We start from the raw sequence: 18,279 nt of genomic DNA, 5'->3' as shown, positions 1-18,279 counted from the left end.
TTTATTTTTTATTTATTTATTTATTTTTTTACATTTTTTATTGATTCATAATCATTTTACAGTGTTGTGTCAAATTCCAGTGTTCAGCACAATTTTTCAGTCATTCATGGACATATACACACTCATTGTCACATTTCTGATCTGTTTTAGAGTTGGTCACAATTGACCTAGTATATCCTGGGACTCAATGGAGTGTACTGAAGCTGCAGGTGCTAATATCCACCCCCCCAACCCCTGCCCCCTGCCCCCTGCCTGCTCCATTCCCTTCCCCTCCTTCCCCTCCTGTGCCAGCCTACCACCCTCCCCTTAGGCACACAGGCTGGTACAAATGCCACTGATTGTTTAGCTACAGTCTTCTTATACACCAGTTTATTGCTATATGTCTCCTTTGAAAAACACGGTTTAGCTGAAGTGAGTGGATGAGTGAACATATCTGTCTAGGTGGAGCCCAAATGCGCTATCACTCTTTAAATTACACAGGGATCTTTTTTCTCCAGAAGAATAAGACAGCGAGACTAAAATTTTCTCAGGTAAAGACTGAGGGTGTCCAAAGTGTCCAAATATATTTCTTCCCCTTGACATTACACAAAGCAGAGTAAGGCTTAAATAGAAAGCTTCTTCAAGAGCTAATACATTGACTTACATCCATAGGAAGAAAGGTGTACAGGATTAGTATCTGGTCCTGCCTGCAAGTTACTGTCACTGAGAGGTGGAGAGAGCTGCAGGCACTTGGGGGTCATGGCATAGAGACCTGAAAAGGGCCAAGAAAAGGCTGTAACACCAGTAGGTATCGCTGACTCAGTAATCTTGTCTCCTGCAGCCCTGTCTTAACTCCCCAGGTAGACGTTTTGAAAAACCATGTGTTTTGACTGATTTACTTGTTGAGAACCAATGTTCTTGCCATGTGTCTGGAATCCTCCACTCCAGAGGACACAATTTAAGAGTTCAGCTTCAGTAGCCCTGGCACCAGGGTTGGAACGCTTGCTCCCCTTGTCAAATGGTCCCATTTACGTGTTCAGTTAATGGAATCATTTGTCAGCAGGGCCTTAGCGGGACTGTTATCATATCTGCATTCAAATTCACTTCTTCAGTACAAATTTTTCTTTCATTCCACTCCTCAATAAGGCAACTTATGAAAGTATTTCTTTGTTCAGTACTCTCCCTACATTAAACTTCTGATCATCAAAGTTGATGTGAAAAACCCAGAACCAAATTGCCATTCTATTTTCTTCCTAGTTCCTTTTTAAAACAGAAGATTGGGGGTGGGGATGTAGCTCAGTGGTAGAACACATGCTTAGCATGCACAAAGTCCTGGGTTTAATCCCCAGTGCCTCCATTTAAAAAAAAATCTGTTCTTAAAACAGAAGATTGTACTGTAGATTTCATTCAAATGTAAATTTCAATGTTGATAATTGGGCTATAATTACGTAAGGGTAAGGCTAGATATTTCCATAGACAAAACAGTAAGCATATATAATTCTTTTTTTTTTCTAAATATATATTTATTTCCCTCCAATTTCTGCCCAATGATACCTTCTCTACTGTTTTCCAGACATGAAAACACAAGGAGAATATCCAGATCCGAGGCTGTCTCAGGTGATGTACATCAGGCTCCTTGTAAATTCTGTGCTGGTCCAAGCCACAGGTAATCCTGAAATGGGAGTTGAATGGTGAAAAGCACTTACCCCAGCACTACAGGCTGTCGTGGACCCAACTCCTGGAATGTGGCTGGTGTCACTCTTGTAAGGGTGTCCAGGGAGGCAAGGCTGTTTATGGAGTTTGCGTGTTGCTCTCCTCCTTCCTGGCATAATAATATAATCCTCTCTCCAAGGCCACTCTCTGTAGTTTCTATGAATAACTATGAATTGGATTTATGTCATCATGTTAAAAAAGTGTACTTTGTGATTTCTATCTCCCCCCTTTGCCAATAGACAGCTCTCTTACTTCCACTCTAAAGGTTCCCTTACTACACCAACAATGCCTTTGACATGAGAGTAGCTGAATTGTAAATGCTGTTCAAAAACGCATGGCTAGGCTGGGTCAAAACCAGGAGCTTTTTTATTCATTTGCCACTTCCTGACTCTCCCAACTGTAAGATGAAGCTGGACTAATCTTTTGTTCCCCTAAAGCGTAAGGTCCTCAGATATACCGATAATAAGGGACTTATTAGGAACATTTAGTAGATTCTTTCAGGAAAGATTCTTCTTATTTGCAGAACACACCATTTTAGTTTATTCAAACAAGAGGTCTTTGTTTGAAAGGTAGAGTGAAGAGTATTATACTGTCAAGCATTGTCCTGTAAAGGCAAATGAAGCAAGAGAGAAGATGGGTGAGAGGAGAGAAAGGACCGGAAACACTGGGGATTCCTAGCAAGAGGGAGACCTGCTAGAAGTAAGGGTGGAGGTTTAGTAAGAAAAATGTGACTCTTACAGAGAGAAGGAGGTGGTTACTCCTTCTGGTGTGACCAATGCATGTAGAGCATTAAATTTCTAAATCCATGGCTTAAGAAGGATCCTCTTGCTAGGTTTACTGGTTTCATCCTATTTAAAACAACTTCCTTTTCCCAGAATCTTAGCTGAGATGATGGGGAGAACCAAATGAAATTAAGAGCAATGCTAGATAAATCCTATTGTATAACAGGCAAGTGCTGTCCATTAGGAAAGAATCCAGTGGGATCTATGAAATGGAGAGGATTAAAGACATCACTCAGCAGTTAGATCCTGTTTTAAGATATTCTGAACTGTTTGTTCTGTGCCAGCCTGTGTTAGGCTCATGAGATGCACAGAGGAATAAATAGGGCCTTTTCTACTGAGGAGTCACTTACTATTAGCTTATTAATTGTTGATTAAGGAAGCCTTTTCCTCTCCTTGAATGACCCCTGCTCCTTGTTGGCTCCCAACATGTGACTCTCATTTGTGACTATTTCTATTCTCCTTGAGACTATTTTAGATTGTCAGAGAGAAAGGGTCCTTTTCTGGTGGATATATGAACCACTACAGCCTTTCTGGAAAGCTATCTGGAAACATCTATTAACATTAAAAATACATATTACTTTTTAATCCAGCAATCGCACTCCTGGGAGTTCGTTCTATAAAAACAAAGCCAATATATATGCATGTATGAGCAAGATGTGGCAACAAGAACCAGGAACAAAGTGATTGCCACCGAATGTGGGAGGGCTGAGTAAACTGTGGTAGATGTGCACAAGGAATGTTACTTTGAAGCCATTAAATAGAACAAATTAGAGCTATACCACTTGGCTGGGAAGGCTTTCCATGACCTGACTTTGCAAAGCAGGCAGGGAATCTCAGTGCGCATGTGCATAAAGATATTTAAGTGAGCAGGGAGAAAACATGGAGGGCTATGCACTGGGTTGTTCATATGAGTCACTTGTAGATGGGTAGTGTAGATGAAAAAAGGAAAGGATGAAGTAGGAGAAGATGGATAAGATATTTTTTAAAGGCTGCACTGAAAATATGACCCAACACAATGCCAGCTAGGAAAAAGTCCTGCCACCCCTTCACCCTCCAAAAAAACAAACACCAAAACCAAAAAACACTTGAATCTCATAGAGCCTGTACATCCAGTTACTAATTTATAGGAAATACAGAGAATAGAGAAAACAAGTTAAAACTATTCCCTGAGAGTCTAACCAGCAAGCCAATGGGGGAATTCCAAGACAAAACAACTTGATTTATTCTCAAACTACACAAAAACTAATCACCTATACAAAAAAGTGGAGAGGAAATCTACTGGTTAAAGGAAACAGAAGATATAATAACGAATTGCAATGTGCAGACCTTATTTGGATCCTGATTCAAAGGAACGTACTTTCAAAACAATAATAAAACCATTTATGGCAATTTTAATGAGATAGCTGGAAATTTAATTAATGGTTAATTGATTATATTAAGGAATCTTTGTTAAATTTTCAGATATGATGATGGTATTATGGTTCTCAGGAAAACTGCCTTTATCATTTAGGTTAATTACTGAAATACTCATGGATGAAATAATACAATGTCTGGGAATTGTTTCAAAATACTCTAGGAGTGTGAGGAGTGAATGAGAGTGTGACTGGGCCAGGAGTAGTCATGGGTTGATGGTGGAGCTGGTGATTTGTACATGGGAGTTCAGGATACTAATCGGTCTCCTTTTATGTGCGTTTGAAACATTCCATTATAAAAAGTTAAAAATATGATAAAACCACACTTTGTTATTGATATAAAATTTTTTACAAATGTGTGTGTATTTTTAAAAGAAATTAAGTAAATTAAAAAGAAAGGCTGACTTTGAGATACACTATATCTATTTGATCAATGTTCTCTTGAATTAAAGTTCAAAACTGAATAAAGCAATACAGAGGAGGGAGACATACTGAGATTAGCTTTGGGTCTCATAACCTGCGTCTGAGATGAATATCTTGTTAAGAACAGACTGCCCCCCTCATGGAAGGTATAGTTTTGCTGTAGGCTTTTTTGCATTTCTAAATATGCTTTCAAAATTTCCCTGCTCCTTTACCATAATGATGTTTAAAAAGTAAGATACCTCGCTGCTATTTTATAAAAGGCATCAATGCTTTCCCTATGATTATGGAGTTGGGCCTGTATTTGCAAGGCAACAGCACCCAATGTCAGTTCAAATATTTTGGCTCTTAATCAATTAAACCCAATCTGGCCACATGTATTTCTTATGCAAAATACTTTGCCAGGTGGTATGGGAAATACAAACAACATGGAACACAAACTTGGCCATCAAGAAGTTTACAGTGTCTGGAACAATGTCACTTTTAAACATAAATAATCTTTATCATCTAGATGCACTGGATTAATTTAGTTTGCAAGATTTACTAACACTATTCTATTGACTGAAATTTGTGAAATGTTGTTAACCTTTCTGCTTTTCGGAATATAATGTTCTTGTCCTGCTTGAATACAGTTAAGTAATCTTGGCATTTTGATGGTTGCTTATTTTAAAACGTGCATTATTGATTTGAAAGCAAACTGCCTATTAGCTAATTTGAGTGCAAAACATTACATGCTGGGAATGGCAATGTTGTTATCGAAACCTACCAAAAATAAAGGATGCATCATCATCATAGCACCGAAGTTGGTTGGCTGTTGGCACAGAAAATGGCCCATAGTGAGATACATCTGGCCTAATAAAGGTTAACTTCCCAGCTATCAGTGGCCCTCTGATGTGATGTCAAACATTTGCTAAGTAAGTGTCCCAAGTATACTTTGTGCGTAATGTTTAGAATGTACAGGGAGTGTTTAGAATATTCTGGCTGACAGCTTCTCCATGCAGGGGAACCTAGTTTCTCCAGGTCCTCTCTGAATGGGGAGACTTTCTTTTGCTGAAATGGGGCTGCAGAACTTGGGTTTTGACTTTGTTCCACTTTTACGAAGTTTTGTTTAACATTTAAACAAAACCCCAGTAATTCCAAGAAAAATATTTTTACTATTATTTTTCATTAGTTTTGTTAAGTGAAAGTAATTTAGTCTCATCAGAGAAAAAATGGGGAAAAAAGCAAAAATTATTTCTTATTTAGCAAATCACAGTAATACTAACAAACTTTAGTTTGCCAAGCACTACACTTCAAGCATTATCAAATTTAATCCTCATGACAGCCCTAACAGTTATTAAACTATAAACTAATTTTAGTTGAGAAAACTGAGGCTCAAGAGACGTTAAATAATTGATCAGATTTAGTTACCTACTTGTTCAGACCCAGATCTGTCTTACTTCAGAATCTATAACATTGTACTTTAAATCACATTAAAATTTAGGGTGTATTCATTTTTTTCTGTGTTTGTGTGTCTCCATATTGTATTTATCATTATTATTTTTATAAAACAGTGTTATATGTATTGTAGGCTGCTTTCTAAAAATTTTGCCGTAAACTTACCTCAAACACTTTCTGACATCGATAAATTTTCTTTTGTTATTGATTTTTTAAAAATAGTTGTATTAGAAGTGAGGGCTCCATAGCTCAGGGATTAGAGCACTGGTCATGTAAAAATAGTTATATTGGATTCCACCGTATAGATTTGCTTGGCTGACCTCCTATAATTGGGCATTTAGATTGCTTCTAATTTTTCATTATCATGAATAATGCTCTGAAGAGCATCTTTAAATGAATGTTTTTGTACACATCTGATTTTTTACTTAGAATATGTTCCTAAAATTTAGGCACATTTATATGGTTGATGTTTGTGGTAGATTGTTTCAGTAGAGGAGAGCCTCCTTATGTTCATGCCCTTGTGTATAGTCCTTTCCGATACTGACTCTGGGTTTGCCACGTGACTTGTTTTGGACATTGGGACATCAGCAGTAGTGATTCAAGGACAGGTTTTTAAAAAGAGTGCACTGGAGCCTACCCTCTTGTAATGCTGCCGCCATATAAAGTCTGGGCTAGGTTGCTGGAGTCCTGTGGCACAACATTACCTTATTTTATTCAGATACCAGCCTGCTCACACAGGATCCAACAGTACTTGAATAATACACCAAATATAATCAGATGTTAAAGACTGGTCCTTTAACATTATGCCAGTTATGCTAAGCATGCCTGTGATCTCACTGGTACAGGGCCACAACCATACCTCAGTGGCCACCAAACCATTCAGTATAGTTTCCTTAACTGCAGTCTGTTTCCAGCTACCAGTTTGAGCACTACTCTACGCAGTTGTAGAAATCTCAGCAGGGGTTGGAGAAACCAGTTCAATCCCAAAGTTGAGCCAAATTATGGCTAATCCAGGCTTCAAGTAAGTCACAGCAGCATTTTTTAGCACCAGAGCCTTCTCAGTGATGTTACAGACAAATTGTCACCTTGAATGGTTGACCGAATTAGGTATAGGTATTTCACAAAGCTGATAATAAGAAAGGGATCCAGGAAGGAGACATATGGAGGAGAGCAGAGCTTAATGCTTTAACAGTGGATTTGAATTGGCTGTGACACATCAGGAATTGGACTGAGGGAGGAGAGGGAAGTTGGTAATCACTTAGGTGGGGGACCACTCAGAGAAGTGATGAGAAGTCACTGGAATGAAGATTTGAGATGAATCATGGAGGAGTCAGTTGAGCTATCTCTTCCTCCTTTTCTTTTCTTACTTATTTTCTTGGATCATTTTCTGAATTCCCTATGATAAAATCTCCAGAATGTATACAGTTGTGTGCATGTGTCTGTGTACGTGTTTGCCTCTACCTCCCTGAAAATTAATGATGCAATGTAATTTCTGGAGCTATCTAGGAACAGAAGGAGTATCAGTTAGCATATATCTAGCTGCATATGAAAGAATATCCTGGTAACGATGGCTTAAATAATAAGAGCAATGATTTCAGAGTACGTGAAATCTGGAGGCATTTGGTTTCAGGGTTGGTTCAGTGGTTCGATTATATCATCAAGGTCTAGACTCTTATCTCTCCATCCTGCTCTCCTCAGCATGTGGCTCTTCATTTTTTAGTACATCAGTCACCTCATGGTCACCAGATAAAATTTCTTAAGTTCTGACTTGGAAGGAAATAGCATGACTTAGAATATGAATTTTGCTTCCTCTTGGCATGCACCTCCCCTACACACACACACACATTCGTTTATACTAAAAATAAAGACATAGACAACAGTCCGGAGGAAAAAATAAAGAATTAGTGACTGCCATTAGTACATGCCCATACGTGACATGTGAGATGTTGAAATGCATTCCTGAGAATACAGGCAACCACCCACACATATCCAATAAGGAAGTGGAGATGTGGCAAGTCAATGAGTGTGGGATGGGCTGTGGTTTAAAGGGAAGGATGCTGATTGCATTCCAGGAGAGAAAAGTATGGACTCTTGACACCAGAACTGCTGAAACCCCTGGACTGAATTGGGAGAAAGTCTCTAGTGTTCCAGTAGCAGCCTCTATGTCTCTGTCAGTGTTGGATGCAGGTTGAATTTGGCTGCAAGTCCTTTGTTTTGCCATATCTCAGTTTGAGGTTTGATTCTCGGACCAGGGGTCCCTAGTTAATCACTCTCAATCATTGCTATTTAAAGTTGTGACATTTGCAAATGTGTGCCTAGACAAGTATCAGCGAGAAGCCATGAATTAGTGAATCAGGTCTAGATTGCTCGCTGTTTTAAAGCAGTGTTTCACAAGCTAAGTTTCCTGGTATTGTAAGGCATCACGTAGAGATAGTAAGAGCAGAACTGGGGAGTTCTCAACAGTCATTTGTAACATAGCAATAAAGATGATGTGTCTGCCTTCACTTTTCCCTCAAAGCTAAAAATAATTAGTTAACCAACATCCATCTTGATTGAAAAGCTTATAGAAATGCATCTTAGTCTCATGAGGCTGTTAGATTGCTGTCCAAAGGCTTGGTTGACTAATCTGGTAAGATTGCTTCCTTGTTGCCAAGGTATATTGTATTAAGAATGAATTGCAAAAAAAAAAAAAAAAAGAATGAATTGCCTTGCTTTAAGCTAGGGAGTAGTAGATACCACTCACACCTTATTTATAACGATTTGACATAGATTACTGTGAACTATGCTGGAATATTAACAACTACTCATGTCTTACCATCTCCATAACCAAGCAGGACCCTATGGGGCTTTCCTGGGACAAACCCCTCCCCCATATCCTCTACTGTAGCTCCTCTCTCAAGTACCCAGATAGTAGTATCTCATGCATATTTCCTGAGATTTTCAGATGCTAAAAGTCACCACCAAATGGAAGAAATTAACTACTTGATGATCTTGAGCACGTGGGACCCAGACCTTCTGGAGCCTAAGGATTGATCACCATCTACCAACTTGAGAATTATCCATAGCTAATCACATATCCTGGGGACCCCCCCCCCCAACTTGGCTTTTAAAAAGGCTCAGCTGCAACCCTTTGGGGAGGTCGGGGTTTTTTGAGCATGAGCCTTCTATTCTCCTTGCTCAGCCCAGCAGTAAACTTTTCTCTGCTCCAAACTCTAACGTATCGGTATATTTGTCCTCTCGTGTTGAGTAACAATTTTGGCGAAAAGCCCAGGAATCTGTGCCTGTGACTGGTCAGCCCCTACTGGGGGTATCCCCTTGAAGGAGAATTAATAAAATGGATGCACTTAGGCTAACAGATTGCTTATTCTTATGCTTGCTCTTAAACTGGTCAACTAACCTGACTGACCAGTTGCTATTCTCAGCTCCAGGCCCATTGTTGAAATGAAGCTATTAATTTTACTGTCTCTGCTTTATTCCAGTAATCAAAAGCAATAATCATACTTGGTTTCTGAGTTATTCTCCAGAGGGAAGGTCACGGAACTGTGAACCTTACAAACTAGCCTGAATTACCAAAATGACCACACCTTGGGCACTTACAAGATAAAGAGATCAAAAGAGGGACAACCACTATCCTGTATAGAATTGGTCACCTGGAGACACAATGTTCCCTCTGAATCTTATGAGAAGAAAATAATTCTATTGATTGTTATCAATGCTTTATTGTTTAAGCTATGGCTATATAATCACCCTGCCCCCATCCCCAAGATGAGCTCACAGTTTTGAAGGCACTAGCCTGCTGTGAGTCCCCTTTGACCGGCAAAGTAATACAGCTGTCTTTTTTGTTCTGTGCTTTAAGACCTTGTCTCTGATCTGAGTTTCAATTTGGCTCTTTGGGGAGGGATGAGGTGGGTTGATCTTTCGGCAACACCCTTCCCTGGGTCCCAAGAGCTGCTGGAGCTCACTTCGCGGGTGGACTGGGAGGGACTCTCCCTGACAGGCATTGGCCACCCCCGGCTTCAGTCTGTTTAGAGCCGAAAAGCGTCCAGAGCTGCGGTCCATATTCAGTGTCACCTGGGGGTGAGTGGCTCCAGCTCACCCAGGCTGGGAATTCTCTCCACTTCATTTGGGCTCCTTCCCACCGGAAAGTGAGACACGTTCTGGGCTCATTGCAAGCCACTCTGGGTCTCTTCTCTTTAAATAGCTGGGCCAGTCTGTTTGGAGGACTCCATCTGGAAGTTAAAGTGGAGTCTTTGGTGAGTAACAGGGCTCATTGTGAAGATACCAGGGTATCTTTCCCTATTGTGTTGGCTTTGCCTTTGGTTGGCATTTTCATTTTTAGGACTAGCTTGGTCATTCATTCAGCTTCTTTTCTGTTGGGGCATTGGTTGGGGTTCTCCCCTTTTGGATTAACGGGCTATTAGTTGGGAATCTCCCTTTGGGGGCTGGGGAAATGTGACCCTGAGAGACTGTTTTGAACTGTTGTTTGCTTGACATTGGCCATGAATAATTAAGTATGGATGATCAGAGCTCTGTTCTATCTTGTAGTCCTCCTAGGGCATATTTTACAAAACTGGGAGAGCTTCAGCTATGCTCCCATAAATGAAAGAAAATAATATTTTTAATTATAACAATGTGTGGGCTCAGTACTCCCTGAGATCTGTAGAACAATGACCCCTAATGGCTCTGCTACTATATCAAAGTGGGCCTTTTTTGCGATTTGGCTTTTATCTTGGAAGGGTGTGTTTGTGTGTGGGTGTGTGTGTGAGAAAGCAACTCTGTACCTGAGTCAAAATTTTGTTCTCTCTTCCTTGTTTGCTGAAGATGAGGCTTGTAAATGTGAATGAATGATATGTGTGTGTGTGTGTGTGTGTGTGTGTGTGTGTGTGTGTGTGTATGTATGTAGTTGTCTAAGGGATATTTGGGAACTGAAAAAAATCGCTGAAAATAGCCAAGATGATTGGGTTTTGTAAAAGCAGTTAGAGGAGAAATTTGCATTTCTCTTCCTGTGCTTTTGAGATGTAAATGATCTACCTGAGCTCTCAAGGGAAAAATAGACTATTTTTTTAAACTCAAGTGGAAAAACAGATCTCTGGTTCTGTCTTTATGCAAAAAATTAACTTGTAAGTGAGCTCTATTTAATTGACTTGAAAGTAAGCACTTACAGATTAAATACTTCTAAATATAAAAGAAACCGAGTAGACTTGAGTTCACGTGATCTGGAAAGTATTTAATATTGAGTTAATATCTGATATTAAAGCTAGCTTAAGCTTGTTGTTATAATCAATGCAGACATGTTTTTTATTGGATCTTGGTTTACTGAAGGTCAATAAGTTCATGTTTCTGTTTTAGAGTTTGTCAACAGAAAGAAAAATTAATTAACTTCGTATGATAAAAATTCTTGTAAGTGAATTAAATGCAAGTGAGATGGGAGCTTTTGGGTGAACTCCTTGGGAATGATTGTATTTTAGGAATGTCTACTGGGACATGATCTCTCCAGATATTTGGTAGCTTGAGATACTGGAGTTGTGCTGAATTAGGTCGAATGATGGAGGTTTGTTGAACAGCTGGGTCTTTCCCAAATGGAGTAAGATACTGAGGCATTCATTGCTGAGCATTGGCTTCCCTTTGCAGAGAAGCTAGAGTATTTAGGACTATTGATGGATGTGTTTGATGCCACTGTTAGACAGTTAGATAGAAATGAGTGCCAGGCAAGGGAAGAGGATGGGGAAGGAAACAACCCAGAAAATAGCAGTACACCTGAGCTCAGGATAAGGGGCTCCAAAAAACTCACTTTCTCTAAATGAAGGCCAGGAAAGAAGCTGGCTAGCATTGAATGCTGTGTCTGTGCAGTAGAAAGAAGGACCTGGATTAACTCATTATAATGTAATTAACATTGCATTTGAGCCCCCTCTTGTGGATTTCTCTGAGTGTATCATGGGTAAAAACATGGGTAAAAGAGATGGGCATACCTGAACACAAGAAACTTGAGCTGTCAATCAGCCTGAGCACTCAAAGAACCTGAGCCGTGAATCAATCAATCACAAGCTTATATCCTAAGCCAGGATATAAAAACAGGAAAAACAAAAGGGAGGTACCATTTTTCCTCTCTTGGCTTGGCCAACCCCCAGTTCTCGGGGTTGTACTATATTTTGCTGCCTTTTTGTTTCACTAATAAAATCTTGTTTATATCACGCTTTCTGTCTCTTGTTAAAAATTCTTTTTTGGGGGGTAGCTAAGAACCAAGGTAACTTTTATTCCCCTATTCCCAGTAACACCACCATGAGATATTTTCTATAAATAAGACACATTTTAAGAAGTTACTGTTGGTATTTATGTTTGCCAACGTGCAGAATGCTAATATAGGGGACGGTTCATTGCTGCTTGGTTTTGAAGGCGTATAAAGCAAATTAACAAACTGACTTTCCTGATGTGAAACTGTTTGCTGATTCATTCTTTGCTGAGAATAACTTTAATCCAGAGGCTGTGCTCCAGGAAGGAGATAATGGAGGCTGATAATCTCAGAAGAATGGACAGACCTTCCAGAGTTGCTCCTGAAGACTGATTGAGGTTAAGGGGAATGTAGCACCCTGTAAAACACCGATTGTTATCTATCACCTTTTCTGTTCTATCCAGTTTTTCTGTAAAACTTCAAGACCCCAATCCCAAGATGGGCTCCCAGTCTTTAAAGCACTAGCCTACTATGACTCCCTTTGCCTGGCAAATCAATAAAGCTGCTCTTTTCTTTGCTCCCCAAACTCTGCTTCCAAGTCTAAATTAGCTTTTCAGGCTACAGAGGCTGATTTTTTTAATCAACATATTTGGCACCCCAGGTGGGACATGAGGCCTCCCTCTTTTCTAAGAAGTGGATTTCTGCCTGAGCAGCTTGGGTCTGCTGCCTCTGCAGCTGATGCTCTGGAGTACAGAAATGGGAACAGGAGAGACCAAGCCTCAGCAATTGCCCAAGTCTCTTCTCCGGGACTCCTGCTTTCCGGCCCAGCCCAGACCTTTGACTGCTGATGCATCTTTGGGAGAGAAAAGATCACTGTTGGGACTGTCTCGACTTCTTAGCCAAGACTAGGGTAAGTATCCCGGTGACAACTGAGGCCCCTTGACCCTGTCCAGGGATTGCCCTGGCAGAGTGAAAAATCCCCATCTGTTGGGATCCCCTTCTTTGAAAGCAACTCCCATATGAATGGGTGCCAATTGGATAGGAGTTCATGGGCTTAATGAACTTGGAAGTGCGCTTTACATTTGTACTTGTATTTTGAATTCGTGCTGGCATTTGTCATCTGTAATCTGTTATCTGTAAAGCCTGCCTTTGTGATCTGAAAGTTCAGTCTGATGCTTACACCACTACTAAAGTACCCCTACTTAAGAGACAAGTATTGAGGGAAAACAAAACCTTTTTCTGGCCTCAAGGGAATGAAGTCATTCTAGGAAGAACCTACCTTTCTATGCCTTTGAAATGCAAATATTCTACCTGTCTTCTTCAGGAACCCTAATCTCTGCCACCTTTTTAAAATGCAAATTTTGAGAAAGAGGGTAAGTAATTTGGAACCTGGCTTGTCAAGGACAAATAGAAATCTTAAATGTCTCCCACAGAAGTTAGTAAAAAATGTTTAGCTATCTAGACAGGCAGCTTTGATTTGTTCCAACTGCCAGAAACCCAATTTGAATCCAACCTCTTGTAATAAGTTTCTAGACAATGAAATTGCTTTAGATCAGATATTATCAGAAAAGAAAGACTTGTATGTAGTAGTCAGTAGCTCCTGTTATGTATATGTAAATACCAAATCAGAAGTTAGCATTAGATTACTGGCTACCTGGCTATAAGTCTCCCCAAAGTGACAAACCTTCCTGAGAGGTCATGGTGATTTGGAGAGATAAAATGAATAATGACAGTAAAGGGAACCCAGGGTTCCTGGAAGTTTTAGGGACCCCAATAACTATAGCTTCTTGGGAACTCTGGGTACAACTGAGATAAGAGGGAAGGGGGCAGGGCACAGCCATTCAAGGAATGACAGCAATTAACACAAAAATGGTGGAAGATTCAGCCCCATTTGGCCTTGAGGATTAAGATGGTGGCAGGTTTGACTTCTAGTAGACCTTGAGCTTCATTATATGCTCATTGCAACACATTAGCATGATAAATAACATGCCCACAGACGCCATGAGAGTCCCAAGGCTAGTCACAAAAGGTCAAAGAGTGGGTGGTGGCCCAGTTCCTGGGAATTCCAGCCCCTTCCCCAGGCTAGTTGGAATAGTCCTCCCACTTGTAGGCACGTGAAGCTACAGAGCCCATAAAAACTGGCAACACTGCCCCTGGAGGCCTCTTTTTGCTCCCTCATCTTCGGACAACTAATTGGAGTCTCAATTAGTGAATTTCTTAATGGGCATTGGAGCCACCTACTCTGTTCTCAATTGTAAATTAGCCTCTTTAAGCAAGACCACCATTCCTGTGGTGGCAGTAAGCAGACAGTCATAGCACCGAAGTCTCTTTAATGTGAGAGACTTTAAGCGACAGCCAACAGAGGTCTCTCTGCCGAATACTAAGGTCTCTTTGAGGAGGAAAGCAGTGTTACAGAACTGAATGGCTTAGATGTTTTACTTTGCCTCACAAGGGGAACTTGTACTGTGTTTCACACAGCTGGCCTGTTGTACTTTTACACCTGATGAATCTGGACATGTAACCTTACCTTTGAATGATGAGATCTCAAATTCAGGATGAAGGACACGCTGAGACCTATGCATCAGAAGTGAATATCAGCGTCTCCCACTGGTTTTGGGGTGCCCCCCGTGATGCCCAATTCAGCAGGAAGCAGCTAGAGGAGAACCATACCGATATCCCTGTTTCCGTAGAAATGGAAAAAAGTGAACTAACAGTGGGGATTTGAAAGAGTATAAAGCAAATTAACAAACTGACTTCCCTAATGTGAAACTGTTAGCTGAGTCATTCTTTACTAAGAATAACTTTAATCCAGAGGCTGTGCTCCAGGAAGGAGACAACAGGGGCTGATAATCTCAGAAGAATGGACAGACCTTCCAGAGTTGCTCCTGAAGATTGATTGAGATTAAGGGGAATGTAGCACCCTGTAAAATGCCCTGACTGTTAACACCTTCTCTGTTCTATCCAGTTTTTCTATAAAACCTCAAGACCCCAATCCCAAGATGGGTTCCCAGTCTTTAAGGCAATAGCCTACTATGACTCCCTTTGTTACGCAAAGCAGTAAAGCTGCTCTTTGTTCCTGAAACTCTGCCTTCAAGCTTTTCAGGGTGCCGAGGCTGATTTTTCAGCAGTAGTTTTCACTAGAAATTAAGGTTTTTAAAAGGATTCTAATCTAAATGTGTCATTAAAGCTGCTAAAAATAAGGGAAACATTGCAGTATACAGTAGGAAAGCAGGATATACGTTTTGATTGAAGAAAGGCATGAGGAATGGAGTTGCATTTTGTTAAGGGAGAAGAAAGAGATTTGTTGATTTGGTGCTGGAGCTGATTGTTTCTGGATGGGAAACAGACTAGGGTGGGATACAGAAGGTTGCGGAGGGTTTGTGGAAAGGGAGCCCTAAAAAGAAGTTTTGTGCATGTTCGGGCTGAGATCAGATTACATGTAACTAGGTGAATGGATTTTGTTATTAAAAGTAGGCTGGTGCAAGACTAGATTTGGTTCCTCTCCGTTAAGAGAACAAGTTTACTTAGAATGCTTCTGATAACAGATTGTGTGAAACTTTTTGATATTTTTGGCAAACTTCCTGTGAAATTCTAGTTAAAGTTCTTTTGACTTCAGCTAACTTTGGGATGCTTCAGAGGGCCCCTGAGACATCCCCGAGAAAAACAGTAAATTAACTAGGATTGTTGGTATATGTAAATTACATGGGAAGCACTGTCAATGAGTGATAAGCCTCCTCAGATGATATGGTATATGGATACATGTCGTTAATGTGGATAATCTTCTAGAAGCCATGTAGAGTTTCTGGGGTTTGGACGTGTCCTGGTATCATGCTGTCAGTCATGCTGCTGGTTGTCCTGCAACGCTGTGCGTCACAGCAGGTTGATTGAGCTTCTCTGTCGAGGGTATGTGATGGGATCTTTTGCCTTGTCTTTTTGGGTTTTCTGTCATTCGTGGACAGTTGGGCTGATGCTTTGCAGGGCTGCTTCGTCTTCAGGAGGATTCATGGGAGGAACTAGTGACACGTGCAGGCTTCTTTTTGGGCCATGCTACTGAACTGGGCAACATATTTAAAGGGTCTAGTGAAAACTCTGATTTCATAAAGCTGTTGTTAAAGGGGTTTGATGGCGTAGGATTGAGTGAACTGATGAATGTGGTTATATATTTTTTTGGTTGTCTGAAGTATTACTGGCTTTTGATCTGTGTCTTCTAATTGAACTATTCACCAAATGTTTGTTTCCCTATCAGTATTGCCCCCAATGTTTAAGATAGAAAGGTAATTTTATAATGGACTTGTCAGAATATAACTACTCCTGATGTATAACAATGCTTGCTTTAAGTCTGTTGCTAAAAGCACATGTATGATGTGTGTAACAATTGTGTATCTGTGATAAAATGTATGGCCTATAAAGTGTTTCCCCATTAACATACCTCTGAGCCTGTTCAGGATATCTGATTAGCTTTCCCCTGATGTGGATACCTAGGCAAATACAAGGAAGGCCTAGCACTGAGGGTCATGATCTGAACTTGGGGCAGGAGCCACCAGCAGCATTGAGAGACAGATATTTTCATTATCACTGCTTTCTATTGAAACATTAGTAATCAGAAGAGGAAATGATGAGACAATGTACACATACTGAGATATAAAGAAGTCATTCTGGCTTATGCATGGTTTGACTTAAACTTTACTAACCAAAGTGGCCTATTTTATGGCCTTTTGGACATGCATTATACTTCTGCTTTGGCCTTGAGAAGGGAAATACATCTGAAGGTCCGAGTGGAGTGGCTGTGGTTTGGATGACCGGGAACTGGGCAGCCATTGTGGTTTGATTTCAGTCACATTCCTGTATGTTGAGCACTCTGTTTTCTGGGCTGTGTCATATTTAGGATGCTGCCGGCCATTGTCAAAGCAGTGTTTGCTAGCAGGTGGCAGCTGCAACCTTATGACCCTAAGGTTTCCTTTTATAACTGTTAAGTTTTAGACAATAAAATTGCTTTGGATCAGATGTTAGAAAAACAGGAGACGTGTAGTGGCCAATAGCTCTTGTCATATATGTTAATATCACATTAAAAGTTAAAACCTACTCAAACAAAAAATGAGTGGCCACCTGGCTACAAGTCTCCCCCAAAGTGCCAGGTCCAGACTGGTTTTGAGGCTTATTCTCCTGAATTCCTCAGGGAATGAGATCTTAATCATACAAGACTTGGATCCAGGACTTGGAAGTCAGGAATATTTCCAAGTCAGTGTCCATTCCCCAAATCGAGGTAGAACTACAGCCCATTTCAGCAGAAAGTAGCCAGAGCAGTCATTGCCCCCTTCTCTGAAAGATTTGGAGAGAGATAAAACAGGATTGGAGATTGAAACTGAGTTCCTCTACTGAGTTTATAATTAACCTCTTCTTATCCAACCCCTGTTCTCACTGAGGTGTTTCAAAGAAAAGGGGTATTGTAACTGAGTAGGACCCTATGGGGCCTCCCTGGGACAGACCCCCTATATCCTCTGCTGTAGCTCCTCTCTGAAGTATTCAGATAATAGTATCTCATGTATATTTCCTGAGTTTTTCAGATGGAAAAAATTCCACCAAATGGAAGAAATTAGCTACTTGATGATCACAAGTAGGTAGCCCCTAGACCTTCTGGCACCTAACGACTGATCACCATCAACAAATCTGAGAATTGTGCACGAGCTGATCACATACTCTGGGATGCCCCTCCCTCACCTGGCCTTTAAAAAGGCTCCGCTGAAACCCTTTGGGGGAGTTTGGGGTTTTGGGGAGCCTGAGCCATCTGTTCTCCTTGTTCAGCCCAGCAATAAACCTTTCTCTGCTCCATGCTCCAATATTTCGGTTTGTTTGGTCTCACTGTGTGTTGGGCACAATAACTTGTGTTCAGTACCACCTCCTCTTCCATCCCAGTAAAGGAACGGTTTCCAGAACTGATAGATGACTTTAAGAAAGGAGATGTCTCAGCATTTCTGATTCATTACGTCTGGGCATGCCCCAGATTTTACAGGTAATGCTGCTGCTGCTGGCCTAGTCATCACACTTGAGAACCACTGCCCCACTTGACCACACTAGCACCGTCCACTACTGCTCTCTTCCTGCTACTCCAGCCACACTGACTTCCTTGTGGTTCCTCAAACAGACCAGGGGTTCCCCTGCTCCAGAGATTTTGCATTTGCTGTTTCCCCAGATACTTCCGTACTTTCTCCCTTATATCAGCTCATTCCTCCTATGGCACCTTCTCCAACCACCTTATTTAAAATGGCAACACTTCCCCCCACCCCGACTCACATACACACATTCACACATACACATACTCCTATCACATCCTTTTCCTGCAATGTTTTCCTCCATAGTATTTGTCACC

At 40.8% G+C, this 18,279-nt stretch overlaps 1 protein-coding gene across 1 annotated transcript in view; it reads left to right on the top strand.

Moving 5' to 3' along the window:
* Positions 1 to 18,279, top strand: part of ABCB11 (ATP binding cassette subfamily B member 11) — a 139,810-nt gene that overhangs the window by 46,547 nt on the left and 74,984 nt on the right. Inside the window, exons 3-4 of the mRNA XM_072961107.1 lie at positions 1,553 to 1,596; positions 12,574 to 12,822. Coding sequence (XP_072817208.1) covers positions 12,760 to 12,822 — 63 coding nt within the window. The 5' untranslated portion in view covers positions 1,553 to 1,596; positions 12,574 to 12,759. The remainder of the gene's footprint in view (positions 1 to 1,552; positions 1,597 to 12,573; positions 12,823 to 18,279) is intronic.

The sequence above is a fragment of the Vicugna pacos genome, chromosome 5 (genome assembly GCF_048564905.1).
Source record: "Vicugna pacos chromosome 5, VicPac4, whole genome shotgun sequence".
Lineage (NCBI taxonomy): Eukaryota > Metazoa > Chordata > Mammalia > Artiodactyla > Camelidae > Vicugna > Vicugna pacos.
This window is presented reverse-complemented; position numbering and strand designations above follow the sequence as displayed.